This window comes from Dicentrarchus labrax, unplaced genomic scaffold (genome assembly GCF_905237075.1).
Source record: "Dicentrarchus labrax unplaced genomic scaffold, dlabrax2021, whole genome shotgun sequence".
Lineage (NCBI taxonomy): Eukaryota > Metazoa > Chordata > Actinopteri > Moronidae > Dicentrarchus > Dicentrarchus labrax.
In genome coordinates, this window is record NW_026136711.1 from 15,572,068 (window position 1) to 15,594,494 (window position 22,427).

Below are 22,427 nucleotides of genomic sequence, written 5' to 3' on the forward strand. Positions count from 1 at the left end.
CCATGTTTTTTTTACCCATCTCACATTTCTAACTGAAGTGTCTTACTTTATTCACTTGCCCTTTGTCTACATATTTTTGACTGATTTGTGTTAACCTTTAAATCCAAAATGGTAAAAATCACTTTTCTCTCTCTCACTTACTCTTTCTTTCTCTCTAGGCGTCTGCCCTTGCCAAAGAATGCAGTCATTTTCTGGAGAAGGTAGAGCAGGGGTGTTACTCAGCTCAGACTCTAAGCACACTCCAGATGTATGAAGAAAGATTAGGTGGCGAATTCTCCACCCCGCACTTCCAGGCTTTGAAAGCTAAGGCCTGTACTGTGGGAAAAGGGGCCTTAATGTGGAATGCAACCTGGGTCCAGTGCCAAGAAGTCAGGCAGCGTCTTGAGGAGATGCAGAAGAAGAAAGGCGTAGATAAGAACCAGATCCAGCAGAGCACAGCTGCAAACCCTCAAGGGGAAGATGGGGGAATGGAGAAGGAGAAAAGGAGTAACGTGGGGGGAGATAAGTGCTCCCTGACCCAGCAGCTTACCTCTCAGAAAGAGGTAGTCAATATCTCAGAAAGTGAAGGAGAAAGCACCACTGCTGTATGCTTCAACCACCATTCAAAACCTGATTTGAAAGGGAGCGAGAATGGAGAATCCCAAGCACAAAACTTACCCGAAGCACCAGTTAAAAATGAGAAAATCACTCCTGTTTTTCCACAAAACTGCAACTGTCATTCAGAAAGCAAATGGAGGCCAAGAGGGCACCACAGCGAGGCAGATCTGAGGAGCACAGACTTAGTTGAGGGGGGCAATGGTTTTCCATTGCACCGACCTTTGGGTCGGTCTCTGAGCGAGGGCTCATATGTGAGCCCTCATTTGACGAGCATCTCTGGCTTTTCACCTTTGAATGTAAGACACAAACATTGTCAGAGCAAGACACATCCACTGGAACAAAATCTGCAGCCCGTCCAAAATCTGCCCATTTCCCATAACGAGAGTTTATGGTCAGGAAACCTGAGCTGCGAGTCAAAAGGAGACAGTAATGAAGAAGAGGCTGAAGGATGCACAGTCTCCACCCAGACTCCTAAAGATTTAAAGACCCCAGAGACATTACTCACACCAGCAGAAAACAATAGCAGCAATGTTTTGTAAGTAACACCCCCCTCCCCCAGCTGTAATCTAAAGCTTACTGAGATACTGTCCAGGAAATCAGAAATGACACAGGTTATGTTCATGAATGGCACAGTTGTTCACCAACAATACCGTCATACCCACAAATAAATAATGTTAAAGTGTGATCCCAAGCTAACCTGGGTTTAGTTATGAGCTTGAATGAAATCAATGATTTATGCATTTTTCATTTCCTATATGTGTAACAGGAAGCTGCGGAGGATCATGGATGAGCTGCTGTCCACAGAGAGGGAGTATGTGAAGGCTCTGGGTTACGTTCGAGAACACTACTTTCCCGAGCTGGAGAGGGCTGACGTCCCTCAGGACCTCAGGGGCCAGAGGGGGAGCATTTTCGGTAACTTAGAAAAACTGCACGACTTCCACCGTCATCATTTCCTGAACGAGTTGGAGAGCTGCATGAACGAACCCTTCAGAGTGGGACGCTGCTTCCTTCGACATGTAGGTGCCACATGTATTGTTGACAGTGCACAAAAGTATTGAATGTGAATTGCTGTTTGATCTGCAAGTGTGGTGCACTTTGTTTCTCAAATCTGAGTAATTGCTGTTTCCATGGCACAACCAGGTTTTGTGAGTAGATGCTATGTCAAGTAGTGGTCCAGGGTTTCCTGTTTTGAACCAAAACTGCAAAAATTCAGCATAATCTATTGCAAACAAAAGCCCTTCCAGATGTGTCCTGATTGTAGACAGCATCCAAGAGATAACAACTTAAGTCTTGATGTCACATATTATTTGGAAATAAGGAGTATGCTGGCAACCAGTAGCACTGGCTGCAGACTCTGCATTTTACATGCATTTTTTTGTTGGTGGTAATGATGGTGACTAATGGTCTTTATTTTTTATTTTTTCTTTTAGAGAGAGAGCTTTGCTTTGTATGCCCTTTACAGCAAGAACAAACCGCAGTCTGATAGTCTTCTCATCAATCATGGACAGGCTTTCTTCAAGGTGAGAGCCTCCCTGTGCTCTTCGTTCTTTAATTTCTCTTTAAACCATATAATTTTTTTTTCTCCACACGAGGGAGGATGGTGTATTTTAACAAGGTCAGAGTCTATGCAAGCAGCTCTGTGAGTCTGTACTTAGGCAGGGCAATGCTTTGAGCTAAACACACACTGCTAACATGCTCAAAGTGACAATGCTAACATGTGTTAAGCACACAAAGTTAACACAAAGTACAGCTGAACGCCAAATGTCATTCTGCAAGTATTTTGCCGCAAACAAAAGCATTGGACAAAAGAAAACCTTGACCTGAACTCATCTTGTGGGCAACAGAAATATCTGCACCATATTTCATGGCAATAATAGTTGTCAAAATATTCCACTAAAAAAACAAAGATGTCAACCTCATGGCTGGCGCTAGAGGAGATGAGGTTCACCAAAGTCAGTAGGACACAATCCTCTGGGCACAATAAATGTACAAAATTCCGGTTGTGGTAGGACACTTCAAAGCAGGTTTACCTGACTCAAAAAGGAACGCAAATATGCTCCCTTTTCCTTTCGGCTCCCATGTCAGTGAATCTAGCTGTTCACACCAGACCCAGAACGGATCACATCAGAATCAGCGTCAAGTTTAATTTTTCCAAAGCCACAAGCAGAATTCTCAGAAAAGCCCAGTGGAAATGCTGTAGAGCCTATGAATTGTCAAATTCACAGTTGTTGTTGTGGTTGATAAATACATGCATAACAATGTTAATTGTACATGCAACAAACACTTTCTACTTCTTTTAATAGGCTAATATGTGCGAAGATGAATTTTTTACGAAAGATAAAATCTATCTATTGCTTAAGGGCTTAAAAGAAGGAATACAAATGTGGTAAATGTTTCAATACTAGGCCTACCGGTAAATGGTAATATAATTACCAATTGTGAGCAAGTTCTGTTCTGTACTGTAGAAGAATAAGAATAAGAACAAAAAACTCCTTGAAATGTCCTGGAAAAAGAGTGGGAACCCTGTAGTAACATTTTCTCCAGCTCAGTTGTAGCATTATCCTGATAGCTTTAGCAGTACATTTATCTCTTCTCCTCATACACCAGCAAAAGCAGCTGAAGCTGGGGGATAAGATGGACCTGTGGTCGTACCTGCTGAAGCCTGTGCAGCGGATCAGTAAGTACAGTCTGCTGCTGCAGGACATGATGAGGGAGTGTGGTCCGGGACAAAACAGAGAGATGGCTGAGGTCAAGGCCGCCCTGGAGGTCATCCACTTCCAGCTTCGCCACGGCAACAACCTGCTGGCCATGGACGCCATCCACCACTGCGACGTAAGACAGTTTGATATCAAGCTCAAGATTTTTAAACAGGATGTCTTATATACAGTGCATACATACACAGGTATAGATACGGTATGTTCTTTACAGTGATATGAATTACTTATTTACTCTCTCATCAAGTATTGAGCAACAACACTGGCATCTCTCCTGTGATGGGGAAAGCAGAATAGGGAAACAGGTACAGGCAAGACTTTGACATCCAAAAGCATGATGTGTAGTGGGGGTAAGGAGTAGAAACATTTATCATGCATATTTGGCTTTGTGCAATACCGTTCATCATGAATAATCTGGGATGTGCTGGGATGTGCTGGGATGGACTGACATGGATGAACAGGAAAAGAAGATTTTTTCATATTTAATCTTGGAATGTAAAGGGAGGTGTTGTTTATGTGGGATGATGGTCTAGAGCTTTATGATATGGAGCTGGATTCATAAGGATTCTGTTGGTTATTTAATGAACTTCATGATTTCGCTGCCACTCTAAGTTCATAATATGTTGAATAATATATTATATATTGTATAATATGATGTGTCCTGTACTGGCATGAGAATCGAATCATGTATCATCATGTTTTTCTTGTTAAATACAGTATGAATTTTAAAGTTTGGTGCACTATTGCTACAGTACATAACTGCTACTCACCAGTCAGTGGTTTCTCCTTTTGTGTACTGCAGGTTAATTTGAAAGAGCAGGGGCAGCTGATACGTCAGGATGAGTTCCTAGTAACTTTCAGGAAGAAAAAATGTTTCCGCCACATTTTTCTCTTCCAAGAACTTGTCCTCTTTAGCAAGACCAGGAAGACGGACGTAGGCAATGACACATATATCTACAAACAATCATTCAAGGTACACATTGGCCACACACACACTCACACACACTACAACTTCCTCTTTACAAGTGAGAACCATATGTTTTTTATGATTAAGCATGCTGCAACTTACTTTTGTCGCAATACATTTCCTCAGAATATACAGCAGATAACTTTTTGTCACAACTTGTGAAACTTTAACTTTTTGTGCCCATGCATCCCATTAAAATTAATGTTTTGAAAATATTTTAATAGTAACATATGTTAAATGTAGAAAAAGAATAATGCATTACATTGAAGACAATGGAAAAGAAGCAATATCATTTTCACTCAATAATTTAAATAAATTGAAGTACTTTTTTCATTTTCTTTTGTATTACAAGAGCAAGAGAGTATATATTAAGTAGCAACTATCTGCACATATTGCACAGCACTCTACATACAAGCCCAATTACAAAGCCGATTTCGTGTTTTACCAAACTTGCCAAACTGTTTGCTATATTTTAAGCTACCATTGTGCATGATCAGTTTTTCTTTGTTTATGTTTAGACATCAGATATAGGCCTGACCCAAAACAGCGGTGACAGTGGCCTGTGTTTTGAGATCTGGTTCAGAAAAAGGAAAACCCAGGACACATACACACTTCAAGCAGGTAGTCGGGAGGTGAAGGATGCCTGGACCAAAGACCTGGAGCGCATCCTGTGGGAGCAGGCAGTACACAACAGAGGTCCAATTCAGTTTCAATTCAGTTCAACTTTAATAACTTTCATAACTTCAAATCATAACAGAAGTTATCTCAGGACATTTTTCATACAGAGTAGGTCTAGGCCGCTGTACACATTATACAATTAGGTACCAACATATACACACACACACACTGGTTACACTCTGGGTACAGATTGGTTACAGGTTGTGTCCTCAAGCAAAAGCACCGAAAATGTTGTACTGTTGAAGAAATTATACTTACTGTATATTACAGCAAAATGTGGTAACATGTCAGGTAATGTGATAGATGCTCATTTAATTGATTTATTTTATTTATGGATTATCAGACACAGGGAAAAAAGAACAACACTCCAAAGGATAACATGTTATAGTGAAAACAATTATTTCCAACATGGTCCCGAGATATTTGAACGCAAATGAAGCACAAAACATTCAACATAAAAAGCTAAACAACACAGTCCTAACCTGACTTCTATAAGCACAAGGCACTGGCCCTGGTATCATAGTTATGTTCGGTATGAACCACTGCTATCTGAGAGGTATTGAGGAGCATACCCAATGATTATATTGTACATATGCTGCATCTTCTGTTGTTCTACTCTGAACTTTGATAGAGATTATAACAATATATTAACTTTTGCACCACCTTTGTATGCAAATATGAATATTGCTTGAATCTGTTGTAAAAAAATCTTTTTTGACATTTCGAAGTCAGTGAAAGTAACATTTCAGTTGACAATGTCTATTAAAGTTGAAATATTTTTAAACTAATGATTTGTGTTTTTAGAGGTCCGTATGCAGGAGAGAGTGTTCATGGGTATTGGAAACAAGCCTTTCATGGACATCCAGCCCAGTGATGCAGCTATCAGTGACAGAGCTGTGAACTATGTACTGATGGGAAGAGGTAAAACAGGTTTTTTTTTAGGTATTCATTGCTTTCATTTCAGTCAGTAGATAGTTTAGTCACTCTTCCTCTCCTAAAACTTCTTCTCACCTGGTCTCTGCAGAAAACAAGGTGCCGTCCTCTGCGGGATCATGTGGTTCACAGGACGGACTTCCTGGGCGGCGGCCAAAATCTGTTGGTTCAGGAAGCAGTTCATCTTCCTCCTCTTCCTCTGGAAGAGGTTCCTTGTCTCCTGTGGGTTACCTGTGTGGGCAAAAGCGGAGGGTGGTTTCGGGGGGCCTTGGAGGATATGTATCACCCTCTGGAGCTCTTGAGGACGACGACTTGGACCATGAGAGTGGGAGCCAGAACTTATTGTGTGAGTTCAGTGTGTACAGCTAAGCATATATGTTCTTAACTCATGTATGATCAGAGTATTGCTTATGATTTAATGGAAATGGGCTTGAGCAGTGGTTCCCAATCTTATTTCCTGATAAGAGAAAAAATTTTATACAGCCCGACCCCCAGGCTGGACTAAAGGACTAGATGTAATGGTAGTTTAGATAATGTGTTATTGCCCAGCTTCACTGAGGCAGCTGGGTATCATGTTTCCAGCCTGAGGACACTTTTTTAGTTTTATTCCCCTCCAACAAGGTCATAGGTCAGAGATCAGTGATCTGAGGGCAATGATTTTTCAAAGGCATCCAAGGACATTTCAGAAGGGATGTTGATTACTGACACAGTGTTTGACCCTTTGCTTTCCCTTGACTTAAGAAATGTCTCTTACCACTAAGCCACATGGATTGGTTGATTGGATCATCCATTTATCAGAGTAATCAAGTCTTCTCTTTGCTCCAGTGGACAGCTCCGAGTCTTCAGGAGAGAGTGTGAGTGGCTTCAGCAGTTCCAGTCACAGCTACCACTCTGTAATTGGAGGAGAGGTGGAGGACACCTCTTTGGTCTGTGCCTCCACAATCACTGTTAAGGAGTCAGCACTTGCTCCTGAAGCTGAAGCCTCTCCAGTCTTCCACAAATCAAATGCTCTGGCAGAATCCCCAGAAAAACCACCAGTTGCACCCAAGCCGAAGGCCAAACCACAGTACCAGGCCAAAGATCTGCCCTGTGGCAAGGTGCAGTAAAAAGCTTATTTCCAGAAATTGTGAAATCTACCTAATGTAACTTGATAGTACACTACTCACAGATTTTTCCATTGCTCTGTCAATTAGCTATCGCTGTACTCCCCTATATTTAACTGCTTTTTCTGCAAGTTAGTTGTATTTCCTCATATCAATGATCAATCCACTGTTGTGTGTTTATGAATCTCTCAGCTTCAGAACACTGGAAAATCCACTGAGGTTTGACCTGTGAGCTTCGGTGTTAGGTGTGTGTAATTTTTGAAGTTAGCTATTGAATAATAATCTTTCTCGCTGTGGAAAGGGAACGTTAACCTGAGGATTTTTTGTTTTGTTTTACAGGTTTGGAGGCAGCCAAGAGAAAAGCCTAGATCCGTCTGTTGGTGTCAACGTTAAAGATGAAAATATTCAAACAGACATCCTTTTATACCAGCTGTTACTGTAATCCATTACCACTCTGTAAATATATCTTCTTTTTAATCTCACCACTAAAACAATAGGTCAGATTTATGTAAAGAAATTTACTATTTTAAGCTTAAATGGTGATACATTTCGCAATGCTTTGCATGGCTTCGCATAGTGTGCCATAAATCAGTCTAGTTTCATAGCTCATGCGAAGGACCATAGAGTTGCTACAGTATTTGAGTCTGTTATATATACTACATTTAATAGTAGTCAAAGAATGTGGCACAATAATCCTGATGATATAAAATGTGCAAACATTTATACATTTTTATCAGACTTTAATTACAATGTATGTGTCTTACTTATTTCCTCTGAAAATAAAACACATTCACTCTGTCTTTTCTTTTAATTAACATTTTTGTATAAACTAATATGTTACTGGTATTAAGATATTGATCTATGTAACAGTTGTATGGCTTTCTATTTGAAATACAGAATATTTGCAGTGATATGAAAGACGTTGGCTTTTATCTGTTTTTATTTGTACACTTTTGAACACTTTTTTTTAGTCATAAACTTAAAGGTCCAGTGTTTCACTCTTAGGAGGATCCGTTAGCAGAAATGGAATATGAAATTCTTAGGTATATTTTCATTAGTGTATAATCACCTGAAAATAGAACTCATTGTGTTTGTTGTTACCTTAGAATGAGATGCTTTTATCTACAGAGGGTGCAGGTCCTCGTCCACAGAGTACGCCATGTTGAACTGCCAGGTTTCTACAGACAAACCAAACACTGGCTCTAGACAGGGCCAGGGAGTTCTGTGGCTACCATAGTTTCTCCTCCATGCTAGGAATGCTGAGCTGTATTCAGTTGGTTATAACCTGCAACTTTACCACCAGATGCTACTAAATCTTACACAGTGGTCCTTTAATCAACATGCTTACAGGAAGATTTAAATGTAAACCCAAATATTAGTAGCTGCTATCTGTCTTTAATTTGCATTTGCCAAATAATTCCATCATCACAAATTTAACAGTATGTAGCAATATGGAAAACGTCCCATTTCTCTTTTACAAATTTCACTAGAACCAACTTGTGAGTCAATGACTATTCAATGAACATTATGAGTCAGCTTTTTGGTGATATTAGCTGCATAATAGTGTGTATTTATTATAGTTCAGCAATAATGTGCTGCCTTAACTGTTTCCTTTATTATAAGGCCTAAGGGGATTTTACAATAAATACTTGTGTTCCTGTCTTTCATCTGTATTTCACTTTTGCTCTTTTGCTGTCATTTCAATTCTGAAACTGATCCCCTATTTTTTTTACACACACACACACACACACACACATTTATCATTTAATCTGGAAGTGAGTCTAGGTGATGTATGCCACAGTCTCTCTGAAGCAGCCAAGCCTGTCTTGGCCAAGGCACTCAGTCATTTCCACTGTGTGGGTTTGGACAGAGCTCTGTTAATCACTGCATTCACTTTGCTGATGTTATGCCCGACTGATGAGCCAAGACTTGTGTTTGTGGTTAATATTAGTCGGCCCCTAGTGCTTCAAACCATGTGACTGGCTTTATCCCCTACTTTTTACTGACATAGTTGAGATTACAAATTCATTATTGGCCATTACTTTAGCAGTTTTGGTGCATAACTGGTACTTGTTGTCCTTTTATAGTGGAAAGAGGAATGTTGATATTGAGCACATGACATGTAGCAGCCCTTTCTTTTCTACTTTTGCAGTGTCTTCAAAGGTTGCTAGTACAATTTGTATAGCCTAAAACTTTAAGTGTAATTTATGGGGCATGCTGAGGCACAGTAACATACTGTAATGTACCTGTGATTAATGGCTGACATGACTAATAGATTTAAACCCTTCTTAAAGGTTGAGGCTGGTATTATTCTAGATTTTTTCATTGTCAATGAATGCCATGGAATTTCTGAGTTTTTTGCTTCCCTCCTCCTTCTGTTTGAGGATGTAAATATTTAAAAAGGGGTCAGAAATATGTATAATTAAATTATACTAAAAATACCAGTCATGCATAATTGCTGGAAATAATTACTCTTTAATAATTTTAAGAAAAATGTAAATGTAAGTTTGATAAACCAGATTTTATCTTCAATATTACTATTTTTAATACTATTGTTAACTGTCATTCATTTAGTGATGGATTCTACATTTTTTTTAAATGAATCATTTAAGTGTTTTTCATTTACATGGTTGTTAAATAAATCAGACATTGATGGAGGTATTGTTTCTCTGTATTGGCATTTTTTTTCAAATGGGGTACATTATTAAAAAAACGTCTGAGAACCACTGCTGTAGTTTATAGCAGATGTTACTCAAACAGCAGCATTTGTTGGGGACTATTTTCAGCGGCGGTCTAAAATGTGCGAGTGAGTATTTAGGACTACAGGATGGCCTGTGTCAGACCGACTGAAAATAAAACACAGCCCCGGTGTTCTTGGTAATTCATTTTTATTTTTCGACGGCATTTTTTCGACAGTTCCAGGAATACATTTTATTGCCAACCTTCTCAATTGTGTTGGCTAACCTTCATAAACCTCAGTGAAACTATAATATAACGGAACTAGTTCAATTAACTTAATTCATATTCTTAATTAACTGCACGTGTAGGCTACTTTCCCCGCACGCGGCAACAGTATAACAGTAAATGACAACTTGCATATGGTCTCCATCATCCCTGTGCTACCATATTAGCCAAACATGTCGTTCTATCTTGTCTAATTAAAACATATGGGTACGGGAAATACAGCGGTCAGGGTAAAGGTATTTACATGGAAAACCACGCAATAGCACATAAATCACATTTCTGAGGAACAGTCGCCGGAGGTTGTACGCGCGTGCTGTAAGAGGAACCGCTCTCTGTTTGGGAGAGGGTCGAGGTCACGCCCACCATCAGACGAGCACGAGGAGGACTACAAATAAGACGGGGATAACGGCGAGGACAGACACACAACATCCCCCTTCTGAGCCTGAGATTGACCAAACACACAGTCAACGAACACAGCAGCAGCCATGGCTCAAGGTAAGGTGTTACCCTGTGTACTTTTATTTATTTTTTAAATATTTAAATAATAAGTAAAAAACTATTTGCCATTTATTTCTATTTAATATGATAGTTGTGTAATAGTTTTTGACTGGCTAAATGAATAAAAGTACATAGATGTTGATTCATAGTGGTATCTGTATCTGTTCCCTGAGGATTTATTTATTTTACTTTTATTGATGTTTTTCTTCCCACTATTTCCTTATATGGGTGTTTGTGTTAATGCAACATTAAATGTAAAGGGAAAACTTTCACCAAGTGTAGGCACTGTTGTCACTAGGCATGCTGTAGACATGCCTGAGATTAACAAAGCTGACAACTGTAAAGTCACCACAGGCTGCACATATATACATATCATCACCCAGTATGAGCTGGTTTCTATGATGCAGCAGTAACTCTGTTAAGCACACATTAATCAGAGATCTGAAGACATAAGCATTTAAAGAATGCTTCTCTCTCTTGTTTGAGGAGATTATTGTTGCCCTGGGACTTTAACACTTATAATAGCATTTGAGAGCAGCTGGAGCCTCCGCCAGTTAACTACTGCTATCTTTATAGGCACACACACACCACCCTACAAATAGTTTGCTTTAAACTCTTGTAGAGACATTCAGAAACTTCCTTAACAAGAAAGATGTCAAACCTCCAGGTTTGCTCTGAATCACCTCTAAAGGTTAAAATGGTCTCTCTCTCTCTCTCTCTCTCTCTCTCTCTCTCTCTCTCTCTCTCTCTCTGTGTGTGTGTGTGTGTGTGTGTGTGTGTGTGTGTGTGTGTGTGTGTGTGTGTCTGTGTGTGTCTGTAGGCAAAATGTGTAGCATACCAAAAATATCTGGAGGAGTGCTGTTGGACATTTCATGGTAGAAAAGGCATGCTCGTTTCACTGATGGAGTGTGTACTTAACAGAAAACGTATAAACTGGGCTAGTCTGAATTCTTTGCAGAAATGCCTTTTCCATTTGGTATATTCTTCATAGTCAGAGGATATTATGGTAGCAGTTACACACAATGCAAATAAGAACAAAAACTTACCCCACTGCGTAATTTGCATTTAGAATAAGCCGCATAATCGATGTCACCTGTTTTCCATCTGTTACACGTTCACAAAGAATTTAGTTGAGATTGAAAGTGTATGTGAGCTCTGAAGTCAGCATGGGTGTTACCTGTAAGACTGAAAACTCCTTTGACTTCTGATGGGAGTTTGCATATTTATTTTTCCAGGATTAAAATAGTGTTTACTGTACCAGCTCTGACCCGGTTGACACATCTAGGTTTCATTTTAATTTCCTTATAAGGTTTACGCTGGCCCCAGTGCTGCTTACTGAGACTGTGGTGTGGGGTCATGGTTGGTAAAGTGGGAGTGAACCGTGGGCGTGTACAGTATGTAAAGGTTAGTGGGGAGGGCAGGGTCAAGGCTGAGGAATCCTCATATTGGAGCGTTGTTCTGCTACAAATTGTGTAACTCTACAGACTAAACTGCAAGCTATAGTAAAATGTATTCAGTTTACAACACACATGCATACCATACCATCTGTTACACCACAACTGCTACAGCTGAAACGGCACATGCTATTGCACTGCGGTTTGGGAGCAAATCACTAATGTTGCCACAAAAAGACCCCAAAATCACTGCAGAAAGGATGACGTCAGTTCCCCATTGCACCATTAGTGTGTTGTTTCTGTAAGTTTTGGGCCACAGACATTCCTGTGTTATTATCGGCAATTGTTTTCACATTATGTAAGCACAGTATTTGTTCTATTGGACTTGCTTGCCTTGAGCCGTGAGTACAGTAAAACTCATCTCTCTTCTAAAGGAAAAAAATGGTTCCATAATAAACTGTTAAAAAGCATCTGTGCTTCAATGCAATGCTGATATTTATTGGATACTTGCACAGTTCAAAGGGGAGCATGTGTATGTGAGCACAGGCTGAACAGCAATGTCCTTATAATCCTCTAACTACAATCTCCAGCTGTCCCAGAATAGGTAACGTTGTCATCTTTAAGGCATTTGCCCCAATTAGCTACACTGACATGTTTTCAGTTAGGACAAAGGTTGAGATCAGTAAAACGTCCAACAAATGCGGATGAATAATCCAACATGGATGTCACATAAAACAGTTGGAAGACTTTGCAGTTCAGTCCTTGTTTGCTCAAGTCTAGCCCAGCCTTGACACGCCACCTCATGTATGGGGAGAGGTTAACCTCCTGACATGTCATGGAGCAGCCCAGTCAGTGGTTAGGCAGCAGGAGGACCGTGGAGGCATTATGTAGGGGGACTCAAACTTTTTCTACAAACAGGAAATCAAAGGGTGGGATTCTCTCAAGTCACAATGCGCCCTAGAGAGAAGGAGTGGTTGTGTGTTTGCACACCTCACAGGGAGTGACTTTCTGTCTGTGTTTACCTCTCGTTAAATCCACACAGAAAGTCCTGTGAAACAAAATTACCTTACCATAAATGAATGCAAGTGTCCACAGTTTTCCACTGAATTTACTTTCATGATCAAATGGTAAACCTTTACAAATATTTTACGTTTTCCTTTTTTTTTTAAACCCCTCAGAAAAATAAAGTCATTATAAAAGTTTGTTGGAACTAGCTGGGAAAGCAGTTCACTTTTAGAAAATATGAAAAAACACATTCATAGCCACAATGTGAAGAAGTTAGTTAACCACAGTTTTCAATGTAAATTCACCACAAGCCATAAAAAAGTTATTTGTAATTGTTGTAACCTTGTAAATTCTATTAAACTTCCCTTATCCTATACACAACTATATGTTTTACAACTTGCACTTCAACAAGACTATGTTGGGGCATTTGAAGCACTCCATAAACATACATTATGTTCCTGTTAAGATAAAATAAGAGTGCTAGAAACAGATCTACATGTTCTACACAATTTAATTTAATATATATTAAAATTGCTATATATAATTTTATGCATCTTTTGGGAACAATTGCAAGAATAAATAAATACATTTCTGTAACTACTATTTGAAAAAAACATACTGATGAGTAACATATACAGTATGTTTCAAGTTTGTCTGTGTTTTTAAATGCCCTCTCTTCTTTTAAGGACTGGACATTGATCGCTGGAATTTGGAGTGCGAGTTCAACAACATCGACCATCGTACCGATCTTAACGGTGTGGATCGTCTTATCGTGAGGAGAGGCCAAACATTCACAATCAGTCTGTACCTTCGCTCCGGAAGCTACCAACCAGGAGTCAGCTCTCTCGACTGCGTTGCAGAAACAGGTGCTAGTCCTTTATTTATTTAACTTTATTTATTTGTTTCAAGGTTCAATAAATGAATACAACTTTAACCTAACCCTAGAATATTATAACTAATTTGCTTAGCAAGTGCCTAATAACTGAATGCATTCTTTCCATGAGTAATTGTATTTTATGCAAGTTTCAGTAGTCAAGTTTAATCAAAACATCAAAACATTCGGAAACATTTGGAAACATTGAACTTTGAAACTTGAAAAAAAAGAAAAAATGTGTGTCACAGTGATCCTGTAATGAATAGAGGATGAAGGAGTAGGGTTGTATCCTCTTATTCAGGAAGTTCACATTGGAACCTAAGTGTGTTTTGCTGGCATTACTTTCTTTGCTACCTATTGTGTTTTCAAAGATGGGGAAAGTAGCTGTCATGTTGGTGGAACTGATTTTTTGATTGTTCGGTGGTCAGTGATACTTTTACAACAAGCACACTTACACTATCTGTAAGATGTTCTGTTGGTTTTTCCATTCTTAAGCTCAGCCCCTCCCTTATTGCTCTGGTGATGTTAATGGCCTTCACTGTTATTGTTGGGAAGCCCTGATACGGTATTCCCATGTATTTCCCTTCTATATATACTAGAAAACATTTATCTCTTGTCCTCGGTTCATATTTGGATAAACTTCTCATGTATGATAAGACAGCTGTTAATTGCCATTGAATCTAACTGTTGAAACAGGAAGTGTTGCTTGCCAGCAGGAAAGCATGTGTAGGATAATAGATAACATTACCAACGTTTGAAAGTCAAGTATGTTTGAATGGATTAGAGTAGGACCCCTGATCCCACCCACTGAGAAGGAAGCGATCAAAAAACAGGACTTTGGTTTAGTTGGCTGTGCTGGGTGAAGGATGTGAAGGAATTGACTCTTTGAACTCAACCAAACAAATGATTTTAAGTTTTTCTAACTTATCAGAATTTAAACCTGAACTGTAGTCAGGGAGGTTTGAGTTCCAATGAGTTGGAACACAAGTCAGTCATAATTAAGTGCTATTACACAGTTATGCTGTGCATGCATGAGACAAGATTCCAGAGAAGTTTATGCTAAATTTAGGCAGGGTTAGGAAAACAGTGTACCCTGTTAGTTTTCATTCCCCAAGCACAAATGTTTCACTGAGAACTCTTTGGGGGCTTTTTGTTCTCCACATGTAGTTTCAGGGCACTAACCATGTTCCCTGTTACATGCAGGTCCTCAACCTTCTGAGCAGTATGGCACCAGGGCGTCCTTTGGTCTGTCTGCCAACATTGACACCTCCTGCTGGAGCGCTGCTGTCACCAGCCCCCCCGGGGACATGGTGGCCTTGTCCATCTGCTCTGCCCCTGACGCACCTATAGGCCGCTACACCCTGACCCTGGGACGATCAGGGCGGATCGAGTTTATCCTGCTCTTTAACCCCTGGTGCGCAGGTGGGTAAACAGACCATACGTCAAGCTGTCATGTAGTGTATCTTGTGTAGCGATCTTAGGCTGCAACGTGCTTTGATGATAATGTTTCATTCCAGAGTGGGCTTATGACAGGATATATTCAGGAGCAGTGCTAGAGACATTATATAGGGCAGTGGTAGTAGTTCAGTTTACCATTATTTGCTTTTTTGCAAAATATAAGGTGAGAGGAAGCAACCAGTTAGCTTAGCTTAGCATAAAGAATGGAAACAGAGAGAAACAGCTGTCCTGGCTCTGTCTGAAGGTAACAAAACCCAGGCTATGACTAATTAACATGTTATATCTAATTTATTTGATCCAAACGAGAAAAAAAAAACATATCAAAACGTCAAATTGTGGTTTTACAGGCGCGTATTGTTCATACTATTGGCCAGGAGCAGTCACTTCCTGAAGTCTTGTCATCACTGCGAGGTTTGCTGGCAACCAGCAAATGAGCTATAATGTGTTAATTAGTGAACTTACAGGTGTAGGTAGGCAGGCTAGATGTTTCCCCAATTTCCATCTCTTCATGCTAAACTAAGCCAATCAACTTCTGCCTGTAGCTTAATATCGAGTAGACAATGCAAGCAGTATTGATCTTCTCATCTATATTTTGGCTAGAAAACAAACTAATCCTTTAAGTTAAGTGGAAGTTTGAAATTAAATTAAAATGCAATCAATTAACTCAACAGCCTGCAGGGTGAGAATATACTGTTTGTGTTTTGTAGTTACCAGGAAATTAAGATCAATACTATATTAGTCATGTTCCACTTAGGACATGTATTAGGAAATTATCTTAATATTTGTGATGTGTCTTGGCAACAGGAGATGCAGTGTACATGGATAATGAGCAGAATTTGGCAGAGTATGTCTTATCTCAGGATGGAATCATCTTTCGAGGCAGCTACAAACATCCCATACCAACTCCCTGGAACTTTGGCCAGGTACCAACACCAACACTGACTGGTGTCAGCCTCACTTCATCTCACACACCCAGTCAACCATTGTGCCAGAGTGGAGGAGTTCAACTCATGATAACAGGAAAATATCCACTGATTTATGATGCTTTACATACCTGTAAACATGCAGTCATTTCTGAATATTTGACACTGAAGTGAACCGAGATATTTATATGTGACAGTTGACAGTCTTGGTCTGATAAAGTGAGAGGAGTGTTATTGTTTCCAGCCTTTTCTATTATATCGGAGTTAGCCTGCCATTAGCAGTGCATTACTTGTGCAGCTATTGAGCTTTAAAGGGGGGCAGAATTACACATCTAATTTGATATGTTTTCCAAAAGGAGGTTTGACTTTGGATCTCACTTGTCTATAATTCACTGACAAACAACTAATCTGCATGTTTGTTTTTTCTTTTCCAGTTTGAAGGTGGAATCCTGGATGCCTGTCTGAGGATTCTCGATATGAATCCAAAATGTCTGAGAAATCCTGGCAAAGACTACTCAGGGAGGAGAAATCCTATCTATGTTTCCAGAGTGCTTAGTGCCATGGTAAGTCATATTAATTTCTGGTATCGCCATCCACAATAAAAATAAAAATAAAAATAAAAACATATACTTATTGTGTTCTTATTTGTGTGTGATACCAATGACATAACTTAAAATTAAAGATAAAAAGTGTGGATTTAAAATGTAACAATGTTTAACACTCCTTTTCTTTGCCTGTTAGGTGAATTGCAATGATGACAAAGGTGTGTTGCTGGGAAGATGGACAGGTGACTATTCAGGAGGTGTCAGCCCCATGGTCTGGAAGGGCAGTGTGGAGATTCTGCGTAATTGGGATGCACAAGCCTGTCAGCCTGTTTGTTACGGACAGTGCTGGGTGTTTGCTGCAGTGGCCTGTTCGGGTAAGATAGGACGCAGTGGAGCTTGGTAGCCTATCACTGGAAAACACACTTGATTTGTCTCCAACAGAAACCACATAAAACCATATATGTAAACACACAGTTACAATGTACATCTTGCTGCTCCTGGTATCCAAGTACTTCTGTAAATTGTTTTTATACTCTGTTAGTTTCCAGAGCCCTCGGCATCCCCTGCAGAGTCGTCACCAATTATCTGTCAGCCCACGACACCAACAACAACCTGGTGATTGAACGCTACATCAATGAAAATGGAGAACCCATTCAATCAAGAGAAATGATCTGGTATGAACTGGCTATGTTTTATGGATGCAATACTACAGTAGGAGGCAGGGTTGTGTAGTATTAATGTACTTGGAGGAAAAAACTTTTACCAGGAGAGATATTTGTGCAGAATAAGGAAATTGCCAGGATTACTGTGAAGTCTTTGAAAGTGAAAGTGTAAACCTCTAAAGGCTATTTAAAGTGTTAGTTGTGTCTTCCTCTTTGAAATGTGGCACGGAAACAATTTGCCTTAATTTCCTTAATTTGGGCACTTTTAGATTATTGTTTTTTGATCACAGATTAAATGAAAGATTTCTTATATAAATAAATATGGAGCTCTATTTAATCAGATGGCCTTCTCGTTCATTTAGAACATCCTCTTGATTTGATTAATCAGAATCAGAATCAGAATCAGACATACTTTAATAATCCCATGGGGGAAAAGGGGGGGAGAAAAACAAGAGGAGAGGGGAGGAGAAAAAAGCAGCTCCCAGACTCTGCTCCTGTAGGGAAGTACAGTGTGGGACTTGGAAAAAAACCTCAGCAACATAAGCACATGTGAGCACACTTTACAACATAAAAACTCAAAACAACTTGCAACAGGGAGGTGGGAAAGGGGGGTGGAGGTGTACCAGCGCAGACAGGCAGCCGCGGCGCAGTTATTGACTATGATTTGACCATACAGTTTTTTGATTTACGTACTAACAATGACAGTAGAGAATTACACAGTAGATATTTAGTTTACTGCTTTAAGTCCAGTTATAAAATATGCAAAAATAGAAAGTGTTGATGGTGTGTATTGTAACTGTAGGAATTATCACTGCTGGGTGGAGAACTGGATGACCAGGCCTGACTTGAAATCTGATTTTAATGGCTGGCAGGCCACTGACCCTACACCTCAGGAGAAAAGTGAAGGTAATGAACATGCAGCATCAATGAACCCACAAGGCCATCTTTGATCGAGGCCAACCCTCACCAAGGTGGATCTGTCCTCTTTGCATTGTCATTCCCTTAGGGGTGTATTGCTGTGGACCTGTCCCTGTCAGGGCCATCAAGGAAGGCGAGCTCACGTTCAAGTATGATGCCCCATTTGTCTTTGCTGAGGTCAATGCTGATATCATTAGTTTCATGAAGAAAAAAGACGGCAGCACATCGAAAGTCACTTCCACTACACTGGTGGGCCAGAACATCAGCACAAAGAGTGTGGGCAGTGATGCCAGAGAGGACATCACTCATCTCTACAAGTACCCTGAAGGTACTAACTAAACATCACTAGAGTTGGTCCTTAACATAAATTCTATGTTATTACAACACACCATAGAACATGACCTCAATAGTACAAACCTCCTCTGCATACCAGCAGGTCACATCATGTTCATTTGCTTTGTAGATTCTTACATTCCTTATCAGTATTTGTGTTGCTCTTAATATACATAAAGTCAACTCTTAACTGCCTTTGTTAAATAAGGTCATGTGCATATAAAACATACAGTATAGAAGTTTTGGATTTTGGATGGCAAAACATAGATTAGTCAGTTTTGACATTTGATTTTGTTGCTTCCGTGTTTTCAGGCTCTGATGAAGAGCGAGAGGCTTTCAAGAAGGCCGACCACCAAAACAAGCTGCTCCATCAGGAGCAAAATCAAGGCCTACACCTCACCATCAAGGTCACATCAGACATGAGGAAGGGATGCGACTTTGACGTGTTTGCCTTGGTTACTAACAACACGCAAAGCACAAAGAAGTGCCGCCTGGTGTTTGGATCCTCTGCCGTGTCATACAATGGGTTTCTGAAAGGGAACTGTGGTTTTAAAGATCTGCTCAATGTTGAACTCTCACCCGGAGCAGGTGAGCCAAGTCGCCAAGTGGTGCTGTCAGATATGAATGCTTTATAAACTTGACTTTTCACTGTGAGTATTAAATATATTGCACATGTTCTTCTAGAGAGGCGAGTTCCACTAAGGCTGAACTACTCTAAGTATGGTGAACTGCTCACTGAGGACAACTTGATCCGTCTGGCAGCTCTGTTGTTGGACTACACCACAAGAGAATCAGTGCTGGCAGTGAGAAACATTGTGCTGGAGAATCCTGAAATCAGAGTCAGGGTGAGTACAGTGACCTGACAAAAGAATTAAAGACAGCAGTATTGGGCTGGGAGTCAGGTCCACACTTCAGGATGTTTTCTGATATCTTTTTTCCCCACTATTATTATTACTATTACTGTATTTATTATTATTATTATTATTATTATTATTATTATTATTATTATTATTATTAGTTAGTCTATACCTAGTCGATAATAAGCACCCCCATCTCAGGGCCATTTGGTCTCAGGATGTAACCTGAAACAAAGGGAAAGGTAGCAAAATAAGATTCTTGAGCTTGCAATCCTGTTTAAATGATATCTAATATCTGATAATATAATGTTATTTTAGAGAGATTGTGTATATTGAGATACATATATCGTATACCGCAGAATAGTTTGTGAATCAGAATTATTGAGGCACATGAAAAGAGTCAACTTCCAAGATTCAAGTATATGATGCATATGATGAATAAGATTTATCATTTTCATTCTCTTCCTCATTATTACCATCCATATTTGTATAGATTTATTTGTCATTAGAAAAGTTAAAGTTAAAAAATCACTAAAGCCATGTCAAGGTCCTACAGTATGTATAAACTGAGCTCGGCGCAAGCAAAATGGTACTTACTGTGTGACTTTAATAAAGTAACACCGAGTGTTGGCTATGCTCTGCAGATCCTGGGTGAACCAAAGGAGAATCGGAAGCTGGCTGCAGAGATCACCCTCCAAAACCCTCTGCCAGAGCCGCTGGAGGCATGCTGCTTCAGCATTGAGGGGGCCAACCTCACTGGGGGTTGTGTCATCACTGAGAGGTTGTATGAGTCCCTATAAATAATTATTCTTCACTCACACAGAGCCATCATAAATAAGTAACTGTAACACAACGAACATTCATGTTTTCTTAGTCATTTAGAAAATTTTTCATCAAAAGGACGTTGAGCAACAAACTAGCTCACCAACACAACTCATCCTGCCCTTTTGTCAATGACAACACACGGGCTTCTTTTAGCCTTTTAAAAATAATCAAAATTTTGTGTGTAATGGAAATATTTCTTCCCCATTTGATCTCCAAACTCTGAGATATGTGTTATATTGTTTTATGATTTGTTGCACTGGTCTTGGCTGTGTCCAGATGTCTGGCTGGATATGCCCCTGTTTAGTCAGGACAGAAGCCCACTGGTAAAAAAAAAAATACAGCACAACCATTTACAGGAGCAGACATGAGATTTAGAAAGAATGCACTGAAATACCAGTGAGGTGGTTTGTTATTGCTTAACAATAACCTCTCTATTGATTTATTTGTATATTATTATATTGTATATTCAGTGAGTAGCCATTCAATTACTTTACATGAATGCTGCTTTGAATTTCTGACTGCATGGTGATGCACGATACATTTTAATGGTCAGTGCAGAAAATGAAGAATGAATGAATGAATATTTTTCCAAACTTGTACTTCTCTGTTAAGAAGTTAGATCAGCTCCATCTGTATAACCTCCATAAATAGTCAGAACTGTCATGAGTGCTCTGTCAGTGGTAATTGATCATCTAAATATTTATGCAATCAGATTTAATATTTAAATATTTATCTTACAGGCTGGGCTCCTCAGTGGGACCCGGGGAAGATGCCAAAGTGAAAGTATATTTCACTCCCACCCATTCTGGGCTGAGAAAGCTGGTGGTCGACTTCGACAGCAACAAGTTGGGTCACGTCAAGGGATACAGAAATGTCATTATTGGAAAATAAAGCCTATCTCCCATTGCAGTCCATTAGACAGCAGTATTCTTACTCGTTTTTTCAGAACTGTTAACTGTTCAGCTATCTAAAGATCAGCAAATGCACCTTTTGCATAATGTTGAATATATAAAATGCTTTGCTATTCAAATACTTGAGAAGCTCACTGTGCTATCTGTTTTTATTCAGAGCCAGAGATAGTTAAATGTGACATGAGCTTTATACCGATTAAGGCTAATCAAAACTGAGCATGCTAAACAAACAGAATATGTACTTTCTTCTTTCTTCTGACAATCTGAAGTGATGATTAGTATTTTAAGTACTATGTACTATTTTTTGTACTTTTTCAGTGCTACAATAAAAAGTTACACGTTTATTATTATTTTGTCATGTTTCAACCTTCATGTCTTCACACAATCTTTGATCTTATTGAACAAAATGTGTTCCACTGAGAAGATGAATAAAATGTATAGATTCTTATTTGCACAGTCTACTTACAGCAAAGGTGATGAGGCAGAATGTGGTGAAATGGCGATATAGTAAGAACATACTGTATTAATGTCAAACAAAGCAAAATATTTCTTGTTCGTGGCAAGCTGCAGCACCAAGTTTTAAAAAAAATATAACTATACCGTCAACACGTCTATGGGCATGCATGTGTGATTGGTTTTCCTACAGTAAGAGGAAGTGCTGCACCCTTGTGGCCACAAACAGTAATTGCAAGTATTAAAAACTGCTGGAGAACTTCAGTAGAAGGAACTGGCTGGCTGCAACACACAGCTGTTCATTTGTTAATAGAATTACCATTAGTACAATAGTCTAATATTGGGATTGTATATAGAAAGTCAAACCTGAATTACACACCCTTGTAACATTCTAGTAGAAACTTTACTACTTTTGAAAAGTATGCAGAAAATGTTTGTCTTCCCATCCTCCACATGTATTAGGTTAAACACCATGAAATGGGATTTTACCACAGAGTTCAAATTAAAGACACACAAGGATCTACAAACCAATTTGTCTGCTGCTGAGGACATGGCTTACCCACACTCTCACTGACATACAGTGTTTTGCTCCATTATACAGTAAAGATAAATGATAAAGAACCATGGATCAAATGAGAAATACTAGAAGTCTGTTATGTTACCCTTGACACTCTTGTAACATACATGGGACAAAGGTTTTTAAGTATTTTGTTTGCTTCAAGCTGTACTCACTACTACCACTAAGTCTTCAACATATTCAGTCTCTATTGTAACAATTGTTAAGTTTAATAAAGTACAGAACTCAATAGCAGAAT

At 39.3% G+C, this 22,427-nt stretch overlaps 2 protein-coding genes across 3 annotated transcripts in view; both read left to right on the plus strand.

Annotated features, from left to right (window-relative positions):
• Positions 1 to 8,657, plus strand: part of quo (quattro) — a 28,646-nt gene extending 19,989 nt beyond the window's left edge. For both annotated transcript variants that reach the window (XM_051414871.1, XM_051414872.1), the window contains exons 14-24: positions 159 to 1,132; positions 1,364 to 1,613; positions 2,028 to 2,117; positions 3,205 to 3,429; positions 4,114 to 4,284; positions 4,797 to 4,974; positions 5,761 to 5,877; positions 5,981 to 6,235; positions 6,715 to 6,986; positions 7,185 to 7,237; positions 7,332 to 8,657. In XM_051414871.1, the coding sequence (XP_051270831.1) occupies positions 159 to 1,132; positions 1,364 to 1,613; positions 2,028 to 2,117; positions 3,205 to 3,429; positions 4,114 to 4,284; positions 4,797 to 4,974; positions 5,761 to 5,877; positions 5,981 to 6,235; positions 6,715 to 6,986; positions 7,185 to 7,217 (2,565 nt within the window). In that variant the 3' untranslated portion in view covers positions 7,218 to 7,237; positions 7,332 to 8,657. The remainder of the gene's footprint in view (positions 1 to 158; positions 1,133 to 1,363; positions 1,614 to 2,027; positions 2,118 to 3,204; positions 3,430 to 4,113; positions 4,285 to 4,796; positions 4,975 to 5,760; positions 5,878 to 5,980; positions 6,236 to 6,714; positions 6,987 to 7,184; positions 7,238 to 7,331) is intronic.
• A 1,657-nt stretch (positions 8,658 to 10,314) lies between these two features.
• Positions 10,315 to 21,503, plus strand: tgm2b (transglutaminase 2b). Its single transcript, XM_051415719.1, has 13 exons — positions 10,315 to 10,451; positions 13,540 to 13,719; positions 14,931 to 15,149; positions 15,990 to 16,108; positions 16,543 to 16,671; positions 16,850 to 17,027; positions 17,195 to 17,327; positions 18,118 to 18,221; positions 18,322 to 18,561; positions 18,879 to 19,154; positions 19,251 to 19,411; positions 20,068 to 20,204; positions 20,989 to 21,503. The coding sequence occupies exons 1-13, from the start codon at positions 10,442 to 10,444 to the stop codon at positions 21,137 to 21,139; spliced, it is 2,037 nt and encodes a 678-aa protein (XP_051271679.1). The 5' UTR covers positions 10,315 to 10,441; the 3' UTR covers positions 21,140 to 21,503.
• Positions 21,504 to 22,427: the final 924 nt, after the last annotated feature.